The sequence below is a fragment of the Symphalangus syndactylus genome, chromosome 5 (assembly GCF_028878055.3).
Source record: "Symphalangus syndactylus isolate Jambi chromosome 5, NHGRI_mSymSyn1-v2.1_pri, whole genome shotgun sequence".
NCBI lineage: Eukaryota > Metazoa > Chordata > Mammalia > Primates > Hylobatidae > Symphalangus > Symphalangus syndactylus.
In genome coordinates this window covers 120,287,833-120,302,176 of record NC_072427.2, presented here as the reverse complement: position 1 = coordinate 120,302,176, position 14,344 = coordinate 120,287,833, and the positions used below count along the sequence as shown (strand labels likewise).

Sequence of the window (14,344 nt, the reverse complement as noted above, 5' to 3'; positions counted from 1 at the left end):
CATATCCCTGTACCCCCTAGAATATCTTCTATGAGCCTTGCATGAGTAGATGTTTGATAAATACTTGTCTAATTTAATCCATGTTAGTACATTATATTTTTCAACATGTTCAATCACATGTATCAGTCAAATCTGACAACATTCCTGGGGCATAGGGAGGGTGAACATTGTCTCTGGCGGATAACTGAGGAAATAGGATCCAAGAGAACAAATAGCTTGTCAAAAATCAGCTGGCAATTGATGTCAGAGTTGGCATTAGAACCTGGGTCTCCTGACACCCTCATCTCTAGACTCTTGACACTCAAGCACCCCTTCCTTCTTTCATCCCCCTTTCTCCTAAGTAATCACTTTAGATACAAATCAGCACCACTGCCTGCTCAACTCCCTTAAATAAGCAGCCATATATATGTATGTATTTAGAATTAGGCATCATTTAAAAGTGGGTCAGGCCGGCCATGGTAGCTCATGCCTGTAATCCCAGCACTTTGGGAGGCTAAGGCAGGAGGATCACCTGAGGTCAGGAGTTTGAGATCAGCCTGGCCAACATGGTGAAACCCTGTCTCTACTAAAAATACAAAAATTAGCTGCTTGTAGTGGCAGACACCTGTAATCCCAGCTACTGGGGAGGCTGAGGCAAGAGAATTGCTTGAACCCAGGAGGTGGAGGTTGCAGTGAGCTGAGATAGTGCCACTGCACTCCAGCCTGGACAACAGAGCGAGACTCCATCTCAATTTTCTTAAAATTAAAAAAAAAAAAAAGTGGGTCAGCACTCTGTAAACATATTCTACTTGAATGTTGTTACCTTATTGTTCTATTACATCAAAATTGTTAACTGTTTAGTTTAAATTCTCCACAGCTTTACTCATTTTTGGACTTCACCTATCAATAATTAAGAGAAGTCAATAATCTTCCACTCTGATAGCAAATTTGTCTCTTCTTGTGGTTTCTGTTGATTTTTGCTATATATCTTTCGAGGCTATGTCATTAAGTATATAGAAGTTTAGCACTATTTCATATTCCTGGTGAATAAAATCTGTTCTCTTCAGAGATGGGATTTCATTCTGTTGCCCAGGCTAGAGTGTGGTGGTACAATCGTATCTCACTGTAGCCTCAAACTCCTGGGCTCAAGAGATCCTCCTGCCTCAGTCTCCTAGGATTACAGGCACGCACGATGCACAGTGAATAAAATCTTTATCATTGCAAAGTCACTCTATTTCCCTCTAGCACTGCTTTTGGCCTCAAAGTCTATTTTGTTCAATACCCGCACAGTGCTGCCAGTTTTGTCCTAGCTAGCATGTCTTTTCTAAACTTTTTTTTTTTCAAACTTTCTGTATCTCTATATTTTAGGAATGCCTCTTTTAAAAGTATATACCTGAAACTTTTTTTTTTCTTTTTTCAACTTGTATTTTAGTATCGGGGGTACATGTGCAGCTTTGTGCACATGTACACAATAAAGGAATATTGTGTGATGCTGAGATTTGGAGTATGAATGAATCCATCACCTAGGTAGCGTGCATGGCCGCCAATCGGTAGTTTTTTTCAACCATTACCCTCTCTTGTATTCCCCCGTGTCTATTGTTCCCATTTATGACCATGTGCACCCAATGTTTAGCTCCCACTTATAAGTGAGAACATGTTGTATTTGGTTTTCTGTTTTTGCATAACTTAGGATAATGTTTTCCAGCTGCATCCATGTTGCTGCAAAGGGCATGATTTCATTCTTTTTTATGACTGGGTAGTATTCCATGGTTATATCTGAATTTTTTTAACCAGTGTAACAATCTAAATCTTTTAGCTGGAGCATTTAGTCCATTTTTAATTATTTCTATCTTATTTTGTTCTTTTGGTTGTCCTGCTTTTCAACATTTGTTTTTCTCCCTCTTTCTTGCTATATTTTTTTCTTTTTTTTTTTTTTTCTTGAGACGGAGTCTCGCTCTGTCGCTCAGGCTGGAGTGCAGTGGCGCAATCTCGGCTCACTGCAAGCTCCGCCTCCCGGGTTCACGCCATTCTCCTGCCTCAGCCTCTCTGAGTAGCTGGGACTACAGGCACCCACCACCACGCCCGGCTAATTTTTTTTTTGTATTTTTAGTAGAGATGGGGTTTCACCGTGGTCTCAATCTCCTGACCTCGTGATCCGCCCGCCTCGACCTCCCAAAGTGCTGAGATTACAAGCGTGAGCCACCGCGCCCGGCCATTTTGATTTTTTTCAATCCATTTTCCTCTCTACTAGTTTGAAAGGTTTATTTTGTTACTATTTTGTTTTATAATTAACATAATGTAATTAAGTAACACTAACTCTAAACATCCCATTCCAATTTATCCTCTGTTATGCAATACTTTAGTTCTACCTTTTGTGTAGGGGGGCAGGGTAGGGGGCTGGAGATTCATTTTATATTTTAAACTTTTTATCTAATTTTAGATTAACAGAAAAGTTGCAAGAATAGTACAAAAAATTCCCTTCACTCAGATTCCCTAAATATTAACATTTTACCACATTCTCTTTTATCACTCTCTTACCCTTTTACACACACACACACATATATATATACATTACTTTTTCAGAACCTTTTGAGAGTAAATTGCAAACACAATGCCCCTTTTATCTAAATATTTCAGTGTGCATTTCCTAAAAACCATGGACATTATCTTACATAAGTGTAGTATAATGAACAAAACAAGAAAATTAGCAATGATACAACCCTATTATATAACCTGCAGATCTAATTCAATCTTTGCCAGTTGGCCTAACAGTGCTCTCTACAAAAAATAATTAATTTTTATGGTCCAGGATTCAATACAGGATCATGCATTGAATTTAGTTATCATGTTTCATTAGTCTCCTTTAACATGAACAGTTCTTCATTCTTCTTTGTCTTTTGTGACCTTGACTTTTTGAAGACTCCTTCAGTTTGGGTCTCTATGATGTTACCTCATGATTAGATTTGGGCAGAAATACCAGAGAAGTGGTGTTGCACTCTGCTGAGTGTGTCATATCCAGAGCTATGTGATATCGATTGGTCCAAATATTGGTACTATCAATTGCGATCATTTGGTTAAGGGAATGTCTGCCAGGTTTCTTGACTGTAATGATATCTTTCCCTTTGTAATTAATACATGTCTTGTGGGAATTCTATCTTTTACCAGATCAATATACTATTATTATTTTAATTAATCAAATTTTATCTACATTTTGCTAACTTCTTAGTTCATTTCTTCTTGCAGCTTAGATCTTCTAACTGGGATCACTTTCCTTCTGCCTAAACTATATACTTTAATATTTAATATTTCCTTTAGTGAGGGCTCACTGGCAACAGCAGATTCTCATAAGCTTTTTTTTTTTTTTTTTTTGAGACAGTCTCGCTCTATCCTCCAGGCTGGAGTGCAGTGGTGCGATCTCGGCTCACTGTAACCTCCGCCACCCAGGTTCAAGCAATTCTCATGCCTCAGCCTCCCATGTAGCTGGGATTATAGGCGTACGCATGAGATGCCCAGCTAATTTTTGTATTTTTAGTAGAGAGAGGGTTTTGCCATGTTTGCCAGGCTAGTCTCAAACTCTTAGCCTCAGGTGATCCACCCGCCTCAGCCTCCCAAAGTGCTGGGACTACAGGTGTGAGCTACCACGCCGGGCCGCTCATAAGTTTTTAATTGTCTGAAAATGCTTCCAATTTTAATTCATTCTAGAAAGACATTTTAACTGGATATATAATTCTAACTTAATAGCTTCCACTCTAAGCACACTGAAGATATTATTCCACTGTGTTCTGGCTTGTATAGCTGCAGCTGGGAAGTGAGCTATCAGATTAATTGCTATTTCTTCAAGGGCAGTCTCTTAATCTCTCTAAGTTTCCTCTGTCTTTGATATCATTATGATGTGCTTAGGAGTAGATTTCTTTTTATTTATCCTAACTGGGATTTTCTGGACTTTCTGAATATGTGGGTTAGTCATTTTCACAAGTTCTAAAATTTTTTTAGTAATGATCTCTTGGAATATTATGTTTGCTTCATTCTCTCTCTTCTCTCCTTTATGAATTTTCATTAGATTAAAATTAGACATTATTACTCTATCCTTCTTCTCTCTTAACTACTGTTTCAAGTACGCTATCTTTGGGTCCTATCTTACATTTTGGACAATTTCTTCACATCTATCTTGTAGCTTATCAGTTTTCTCTTCAGTTGTGCCAAATATGCTGTTAATTTATTTTGGCATTCTTAGCAGGTATGACTCTGCTATCTGTCGTTTCTCCTAGCTCCTATTTTGTTTCATTGGGGGACTTGTGATTTTTGACTGTGAGTCAATATTTCTTGTAACTTTTCTGATGGGACTCCACTGAGGCCTAGACTGAAGGTGGGTCCTCCAAAGTAGATTTGCAGTTGCTTCTGTCAGGCGCCTAGGCCACTACCAGCCCAGGATCAATTTAAGCTATATTTTCTGTATGTCATTTTTTGAGACCTTCCAGGAACTATGAAATCGGTCTGGGAATGAATATGTGTGAGAGTCAGTTTGTTGTTATAAATTTTTAGGGAGCTAGTTTTCTGCCTCTACTTGGCACCAAAGTGTGGGTCAGGTTAGGTTTTCTTTATACTCTTGGAGTGGGTGGTGGGCAAATTGATTACTAGCTCCCCACTTAGGGTCTCAGCTTTAGGCAGGAGTCTTTGTGTTCCCCTGTTTATATGGGTCCTGTGTTCAGTCTTTGTCTTCTGTAGCTTACTTGGCTATGAAACCCAAAGCTCAAGGTCACTGGGTTCAGCAAATGCCTTCAAGGTGGGGCAGAACTATCAAATAGAGATGTCTTACCAGTAACCTTTAAAGCTCATCTAAGGCCAGGCGCAGTGGCTCACGCCTGTAATCCCAGCACTTTGGGCAGCCAAGGCAGGCAGATCACCTGAGGTCAGGAGTTCGAGATCAGCCTGGCCAACATGGTGAAACCTTGTCTCTACTAAAAATACAAAAATTAGCCAGACACGGTGGCACACACCTGTAATCCCAGCTACTCGGGAGGCTGAGGCTGAAGAATAGCCTGAACCCAGGAGGTGGAGGTTGCAGTGAGCCGAGATCGCATCACTGCACTCTAGACCAGGTGACAGAGCGAGACTCTATCTCAAAAAGAAAAAAAGAAAAAAAGAAAACAAAACAAAAACTAATTTAATCTCCACTTACCCCAAATAGTGAAATTGTAGTAGTTATAGCTATCATCAAATCAACAAAGTTGACAAGCACTGGTTAGAAAATAAAAATCACAGAATTACAAGAACTGGATGGAAGGAACTTCTGGGAACTATAAGTACTATTCCTCCAAGATGATATTAATAACTTCTAGACATCTCAAATAGGAAAACAGTACACTCAAATTTTAGGTAAGACTCATAGTGAAGCGACATACGTGACATAACATTAGTCATGACTTTCTTGATTAGGAGAAGCTTGACATTTGGGGAAAGGTCACAAGGGCAAAGATGAAAGATAGTGATGCAGAAATCAATGAGTTCTTTTTTAAAAATCCAGTTTGTATACCAACATTCAGAGTAGTGTTATTCATAACAGCCAAAAGGTGAAACAACTCAAATATCAATCAATCAACCAGTGGATAAACAAAATATGGTATCTCCATATAATGGACTATTATTCAGCCGTAAAAAAGAATAAAGTATTGACACGTGCTACAACATGGATGAATTTTGAAAGAAGCCAGTCACAAAAGGCCATATATTATATGATTCCATTTATATGAAATGTCCAGAACAGGCAAATCTATAGAGGCAGAAAACAGATTTATGGTTGCTTAGGGGTAGGGAAATAGACACATAGGTAACAATAAGTAAAGGGTACTTGGTTTCTTTTTGAGGTCATGGAAATATTTTAAACTGACTGTGGTGATGGTTGCACATATCTGTGAATACACTAAAAGCCACTTAATGGTACACTTTAAATGAGTATATTATATCTCAACAAAGCTCTTTTTTAAAAGACTAGCAATGTTTCATTAGAAGAAAACAGGGTTTAAATTAGAATCATCATTTTGCCTTTTACAAAACCACCATTAGGAAAAGAGGCTAGGGGAGGGGAGGAGAAATCATGCATCTAAAATTAGGACCCATAGCTTAGGAAAATTACACCTCAAATGTTCATAAAGAAAATCATGATGATCAGGCTTTCTGTAAACCAAACTGTCTGCCCATCTAGCTCTTGGCCCTTGGACTAATAAATAAGTTACAGGGCTGGATGCGGTGGCTCACACTTCACATCTATAATCCCAGCACTTTGGGAGGCCAAGGTGGGTGGATCATCTGAGGTCACGAGTTCAAGACCAGCCTGGCCAACATGGCAAAACCCCATCTCTACTAAAAATACAAAATTAGCTGGGCATGGTGGTGTGCACCTGTAGTCCCAGCTATTCAGGAGGCTGAGGCAGAAGAATCGCCTGAACCCAGGAGGCGGAGGTTGCAGTGAGCCGAGATTGCATGCCTTTGCACTCCAGCCTGGGCAACAAGAGCGAAACTCCGTCTCAAAAAAAAAAAAAAAAAAAAGTTACAGAACAAGTTTTCTCTTCAAATCATAAAGTTATTTATTTTATATTATATCATGTCTCACACATCTAATATAGTATCAAAGTACTATATCCAGAAAAGACAAGAAACAGATTCTTTTCAGGCCGGTCACGGTGGCTCACACCTGTAATCCCAGCACTTTGGGAGGCTGAGGTGAACGAATCACGAGGTCAGATCAAGACCATCCTGGCTAACACGGTGAAACCCCGTCTCTACTAAAAAATACAAAAAATTAGCCAGGTGTGGTGGCGGCTGCCTGTAGTCCCAGCTACTTGGGAGGCTGAGGCAGGAGAATGACGTGAACCCGGGAGGCGGAGCTTGCAGTGAGCCGAGATAGCACCAGTGCACACTCCAGCCTGAGCGACAGAGCAAGACTCTGTCTCAAAAAAAAAAAAAAAAAAAAAAAATAGATTCTGTTCTTACAGGAGTAGAGAATCTGTTTTTACCCAAGAGGCTATAGATCCAGAGAAAAAAGGCAACTAAGTGAGTTGAATAAACACCATTTAAATTAAGGCCTTAATTAAGAATACCACAATGAATAGCATGGCTCTATCCACAAGGACTTCAATCCTAGTGGGTAAAGGCAAGCAAGAGAGACCTTTATAGAACAATGTGATTTGCGCTACAATAAAGGAAAGCAGAAGGGTGAGTGTGTATCTAAGAAGAGATGCTAGAGATCAGCCTGTGAGAAGTGAGTAAGAGCTGGTTAGGGAAGAAGAGCAATGTACGTACCCCAGCAGGGAGAATCTGAGCAAAGCCAGGAGAGAGCAACAGCCTGGCATGGAAATGGCTGGATGTAGAGTGTGAGAAGCAATGAGAAAGAAGCTCAATAGGAAGTCAGGGGTCAGTCATGAAGGCCCTTTCATGTCATGTCATGCCAAGTAAAGTGTTGGGTCTGCTTCTGAAGGCAGTGGGGAGTCCTGAAACATTTCAGTAAGGACATGATATGATCCCTAATAGCTTTAACTTCCATGAGTTTCTGAACTTGTGGGGCCGCATCTGCATCATAGTCACTAATCTCATCTATCCAACCCTCTCTCTTTCTCTCTCTCTCTCTGTCACACACACACACACACACACACACACAAAATCACTATGCACCAGAGATTAGCATATTTCTTTATTCTCAGTTTGAGATTCTCCTTTGGATAATATATGTCTTTGATAATTATATTTCTGATAATATTGATAGAGAGACTTAAACTATATTGCTTCTTTAAACAATCTACAAATCTAAAACACAATTCAACTGCCATCCCACTAAAGCTTATTCTGAACTTACAGGTATTGTGCAGCTGTCTGCATCTCGGGACGTAAATCCAACATTGCCTAAGTGAAGGATGCCAGCAAGTATTCGGAAAATTCCCATTTGATGAGATTCACTAATTCCTGAAACGAGAGTGAATGAACAAGTGATTAATTTCAGAATAGAAACTAAACAATTACAGCAGACAATTTTAAGCCTATTGTTAATTCCTGAATATTGCCAAATGTTGTGCATATTATAACGTGTCATAGCTAACAACACTTTCACCTTTGTTGACATTAACACATTAGGCAGTTTAGCATCATGGATGGATAACATGGCTCCTAACTGTGGCTGATCTGGCTTGAGAACTGGCTCTGCTACAGACCTATCATCTCAAATGGACAGGTAACTTCAGTATTCTATGTTTCCATTTTCTCATTTGAGATATGAAAATAATAGTGACTACTTCAAAGTATGTGAAGATTAAATGAGATTAAATGCACATAGCATACTTAATACACATGACACATAGTAAGTGCTAAACAAATTATTGTCATAATTGTCACACACTGGTTTAAAATTAATCGTATTACTATTTCTATTTATCTCTGCTCCAGATACAGCCTAATAAAGCTGTTACTTCTTAAGGCTGTTTAAAAAGTAATTATTTAATTACTTCTTTAAACTACAGACCAAGTATAAGTCAAAGAGACACCAAGATTAGAAGCGTTTGGGCTGATGCTATATCCCAGCCTGATGAGTATGTGTCCAAATACAGTATTAGAGCAGAACCTGAAGGATAAGGCAGGATGAGAAAGCTGGACAGCTTTCAGCTTTTATCAGATCTGGCTTCATTTTTAAATAACATAAGAATCTCCAGAAAACTAGATATAATTACATGCAAATAGAAGCAGTGAAATTATTTCCAAATATGTAATCTTAGAAAGGATAATTCAGTAATGACCCTATAATTAATGTTTTTTACCATCTCCTGCATTATGGCTTTTTCTTTTTTGTTTTTTTGACACACAGTCTCACTCTGTCACCCAGGCTGGAGTGCAGCGGTGTGATCTCAGCTCACTGCAACCTCTGTATGGCTTTTTCAAATTCACAAATTTACTATTTACAAACAGATTTAGCCCGAGAAGAAATGCAGTGATTTTCAAACTTTTAATATGCATATGAATCACCAATAGATTTTGATAAAATGCAGATTATGTTTCAGTAGGTCTGAGACGGGATTCGGGATTCTGCATTTCTAGCAAGGCCCACAGTGGTCCTGGTCCACACTGTAATTAGCAGTGCTTTTAAATTAAGTTAACCCACCTGAGGGTACTACTCAAAATGCCATCATATGATTTTAGAGTTATCTATATTCTGAGGTTTTTTTTTCTTTAAGTTGTAGACGACAAGTTCTAAAGATTAATTTATTCACATGCAGGCCCAACATTTTTTAGATCCCCGAAACAAGATAGTGACATCTGAGCTGCTTCAGAAATGTTGGAACAGAAAAAAAAATGCTGGAATAAACTACATGTAATGTAATGTTGTGTCATGATGCCAACTCAGCCACATTTCCCAGCCACAGAAAGATCCCCAAAACCAAACAAATAAACCAAAAGCTCCTACAAAATGCGAGCTTGTAGAGGAGCCCATTTCACTTAGCTTCAGGTTTCAGATTTTTAAAAAATTTAAGCAAAGAATTACAAGTAGCCCTCCCCTGATGCCCCAAATATATATTTTGAACAGTTTTATTGAAGGCTAATTTGCATACCATAAAATTCACCCATTCAATGATTTTTAGTAAATTTACAAAGTCGCACAACCATTACCACAATCTAATTCTAGAACAGTTCCATCATCCCAAAAAGAAACCTCCTGCCCATTTGCTGTCTAAATGTGTTCTATGTGGAATATTAAATCTTCTAGCAATACTCGCCACTTAATAAAAAGTCAAGCCAATATTCTAAACAAAGGTTGCTTGAGTAAAACAGCTATTCCTCATAAGAGCTCGAGAATAAAGTGACATTACCTAGCAAAGTGCAGGCCTGCCTAGTGTGTGCCATCTCCTTTGCATCATCCACTCCTTCAATCGCAGGACTGCCTCCTTGTTTTGTGTAATTAAAGTTATCTGCATTTCCTGTAATGAAGAAAAACAAAAGTTTTCTGGTTTATGAAAAAGCCTTGCCTTCTACCCTTATGTCCACTCTAAATCAGAGGTGGTGATAGCACAGTTGAGTGTACAGCGTCTAGAGTTCGACTGCCTGTGTTTTCAATTGTATTTTAACAAAAAATTAAAAATTAAATAAAATTTAATTAAATAAATGGGGTAAAATATTTATAGTTTATTTATGTTAATTGGTAAAATAAATAGTCCTTTCCTAAAGGTTTTATTCCAATCTACACACTAGAATAATTTCCTCAAATCCTTTACTCCCCTCATAAGAAACCCTACTGGCCTCTAACAAATCAACTCCTTTAAATTTTTTTTTCTTTTAATCAAAGCAAATATCAAACATATACAAAAGTAGAGAGACTAAGAGAATGAGCCCCTAGGTACTCATTACTCATCTTCAACAGCCATCTAAAATCACCTCCAGGCCAATTTATACAGCCACTTACTCCTCCTCTACCCCCATGGGTTATTTTGAAGCCAACTGCTGACTTTTTATCATATTATCCGTAAGTATTCCAGCATGAGATAAGCTCCTTTTCAACAAGTAAATTTAGGAACTTGGAAATTAACAGAAAACAATACCAGAACAATAAATTTAATGCCATATTCATACCTAATCGTAGCATTTTAAATTCAGGTAACTTTGCTGAGGCACAAAGCTGATAGAAGATATGATAGTTTCTCTCCTCTTCTGCCTTTGAAATAAGAAGAGTTTTCAATTACAGCATTTTAATCTAAAATTCAGGAAATTCTATCATAAAATAAGATTTTAATATTTAATTATCTCAATTGGTTAAATTATACTTTCCAATATTTCCTAATACTTATTTCTGATTATTAAATCTTATGATTTATAGTCTATTGGCATATGTATGAGTACGTGTGTGTTGCTCAAATTCAACATAAAATATCAGATAGTAATGCTTTCTGAACTAGTGAACAGCTTGATATATGTCCACAATCATAAGATAATCAGTGCTTTTGGGGGAAACTAAAACCATTTTTTTTGCAATACTCAATACTATTTTCTAATGGTACCTCTTAGATTCACAGTCTTCCAAATGCTTTGAAAAAAGAATAATCCCATTCTTGCCATATTGTAGACTGGACCATCTACTGTGGTTATTTGTAAGAAAGTCACAAACGTACATCTTCTATATCATTTTAGTTTATACATTTTAAATCAATAACTGCTGTATAAAATAGAAAATAAATCACATATAAATTCTAAGATAATTTTTCAGTATTTCCTGAGAGTCTTTTCCACATATATATCTAAAAAATACAGTTGCAATAATATTGTTCATACACCTAATAGTTTATCACTATATCCTTGATTTTTACAGTATACTCAGGTGGCTAATGAATCGTATTAATAAGGCCAAGGTCAGGTTTGATGCCCACAGGTGGCTGATGTCTGGAAAAGAAAACCTATTATAGGGACAGAAGCCACTGAACAAATTACCAATATACCAATGACCACAAGCATGATTAAACAAGAGACCAGGTGGTTCAGCACACAGAAACTAGAAAAGCCTGTGAGTCTGCAGAAATGCTTAGGTCCTCTTTGTACATAAAGGACAATACAAGTATGCCTTTTCTGATTGTGTGACTCATTTTGACAAGCCAAACATCCTTGACATTCTATATCACTGGAGACTGGGAAACTGCTAGAAATGGTTCAGTGTCTCTAAACAAGACAATAAGGATTGGGCCTTACCATTTTGTATTAAGCATTACTAGCCTTTGGTCACATACTGACCAAGAACCATCTTTCCTCCCTGCTTACTCACTTACCTATCAATCAAACCTCTACTATTTGAACTCTAATATTTGAATCTTCCCTTAGATCTACCTCTGTTTCACCCATTCTTTCTTCTGGTTATCAAAGTAGACACTTTTCAAAAAAACCTATAGAAATAGCCATCAGCATAGTAACACTGTTCTGTATGTACCTAGATATTAAATATAATACTTCATTTGTACTGCCTTACTATGCAAATCAAGTATTATATTTTAGGTGGCCATAAATCAGGCACAGCCCCAAAGTCAAAGCCAGAGCAACTTCAGACTGCTCAAATTCTCAGACACTTTCAATCCTATGACAGACCTGGGCTATGGAAATTGTGGACGCTGTTACATGGCAGTGTCAAGGGTATTTGGACCTCGATGCAGTGGGCATGCAGTTGAGGCTAATGAAACCCAAATCTCACAGCAAGAGGCAAGCAGTAGGGTCTACAGAAGCCCTATACTGAGAGTGTGTGATAAATCCATACCTATAAATATATAAATGTATGCTTGCTAGTGATGTAAATATACAGTATCTCCCATATCTCCCATGTTCCAATCAAAAGGGACCAAGAGCATACATGTGGATGTAAACCCTACACGGATGCATCAACTGTTTTTTTGATAGTAGTTCACAATTGGGTTGTGAAGATTTTTTTTTAACCCTCACTATTCTACCTAAACAATAATATATTCTAAGAGAGGAGAAGGAAGAAAGGAAAGAGGACAAGATAATTTTTTTTCTTGAACAGAGTTCAAACTGTAACTTATTGAGAGCATGGAACAATGCCTTCCCTATCATTTGGAAATATGAGAGACAAGACTAAACTAGTAGCACCTGTTCTCAACTAAGCTTTCCCGCAAGCACCTGTAGGAAAAAGTCAAACCTAAAAGTGACCAGTCCCAAAGACTATTAGCGTTTAAGTGGTACTCCCTTGCCTCTAACAGGCACCATTTTACAGGCTTCAGTCCAAGTGTGGTTGGAGGTAATATTGTCATAATATGCTCAAGAGTATCTAGAAATAAAATGCATACCAGCAACCATGGACTCAACAATTATACAGCAATCTAACACAAGTACATATGTGTATATGGCTGGCTTACCTGGAATACCACTCTGGATTTCTCTAAAAGATAAGTTCTCATATTGGCACCAATGATTCGATATCTCTTATCAAAACCAATCTCAATATACTTCCCAAAACGGCTGCTATTATCATTCCTGGTTGTTTTAGCATTTCCAATGGACTAAAAAGCAAGGGAGAAAGTAAGATTTTAGAAGTGTAATTCATAACATGACATTTACAGAATCTGCTCAGAGAGAGAAAAGATAGAGTAGAACACAGGTCCTTAAAATTGATCTTTTTTTTTTTTTTGAGACAGTCTTGCTCTGTCACCAGGCTGGAGTGCAGTGGCACGATCTCGGCTCACTGCAACCTCTGCCTCCCAGGTTCAAGTGATTCTCCTGCCTCAGCCTCTGGGATTACAGGTACATGCCACCATGCCCAGCTAATTTTTGTATTTTTAGCAGAGACAGGGTTTCACCATGTTGGCCAGGCTAGTCTCAAGCTCCTGACCTTGTGATCCACCCACCTCGGCCTCCCAAAGTGCTGGGATTACAGGCGTGAGCCACCACACCCGACCAAAGCTTATTCTTTTAAGAACAGAACCACTTTTGCCACTGCAGGCACGGGTGTATGCTTTGCTCACTGCACAATCACACAGATATATGCTAATAGTTCTTATTTGTCTTGTTATTCTCACAAAAATGATTTTCAGAAACAGCAGACCTGAACTCAGAGGTTAGAACATTTTTATAACACCTTTTGGGTTATCTGAACATTCATGCCAGCAAAGAAAGAGAACAAACGAGGATGGGAGCTGCCAAGGCATAGGCTTTGTTAGGTAAGCTTCAGGTTTTTATTTTTTTTTCCAAAAAACTTCACCTGCTTTACATAAATAAGATGGTTAAGACCAATGAATATTTCCTGGAAATGCTGCTCTGGTGTTCAGGGTCTCTTTAGCCTGATGTTTCTATCACCTTATCCTGTGGCAACAAAGGTCCAGTTAGACTATTTATTAGCAGAGTATTAGTATTACCCACTCAATTTAAAGGCCATTTTCAGAACCAGAAAAAGTAAAATTTGGCTTTGGATTTTGACAGTTAAATCTAGCTTACAAAATATCTGCTACAGAATGCAGAGAATATAACTTGCTGCTAAATGTTTTATATAACCTTAAAAATTTTAATGACATATGTCTTTCTGATTTAGGTAACTTGCTTCTATAAATTTTTTTAAGGCAAAGCAAAAAACAAAGATGTAGTTAGAAAAGCAAGTGTTTACATAATGCATATATTAAATGTTTAATAAGCAAATTTCATAAAAGATTAATATCTTTCACTTGTGTAAAGCCTATGTCAGGATTAGTATATTGAAACCACAGCAGAGAGAAAGATGTGAAAATACAATGTAGTTTTAAGAGTGATACAAATGTAAGTAATGAAAACAGTAGTAACATAGCCATACAAGTCAACACATTAGATTCTTTGATCAATCAAAGAAAATATATTTTCACCTTCTGAA

The 14,344-nt window shown here is 37.8% G+C and overlaps 1 protein-coding gene across 10 annotated transcripts in view; it reads right to left on the bottom strand.

Annotated features, from left to right (window-relative positions):
- The window catches only part of MYO5A (myosin VA), a 229,535-nt gene that overhangs the window by 94,761 nt on the left and 120,430 nt on the right, over positions 1 to 14,344 (bottom strand). For all 10 annotated transcript variants that reach the window (XM_063640681.1, XM_055279175.2, XM_055279180.2 and 7 more), the window contains exons 6-9: positions 12,864 to 13,007; positions 10,585 to 10,666; positions 9,828 to 9,935; positions 7,829 to 7,935 (exon numbers count right to left, since the gene is read on the bottom strand). In XM_063640681.1, the coding sequence (XP_063496751.1) occupies positions 7,829 to 7,935; positions 9,828 to 9,935; positions 10,585 to 10,666; positions 12,864 to 13,007 (441 nt within the window). The remainder of the gene's footprint in view (positions 1 to 7,828; positions 7,936 to 9,827; positions 9,936 to 10,584; positions 10,667 to 12,863; positions 13,008 to 14,344) is intronic.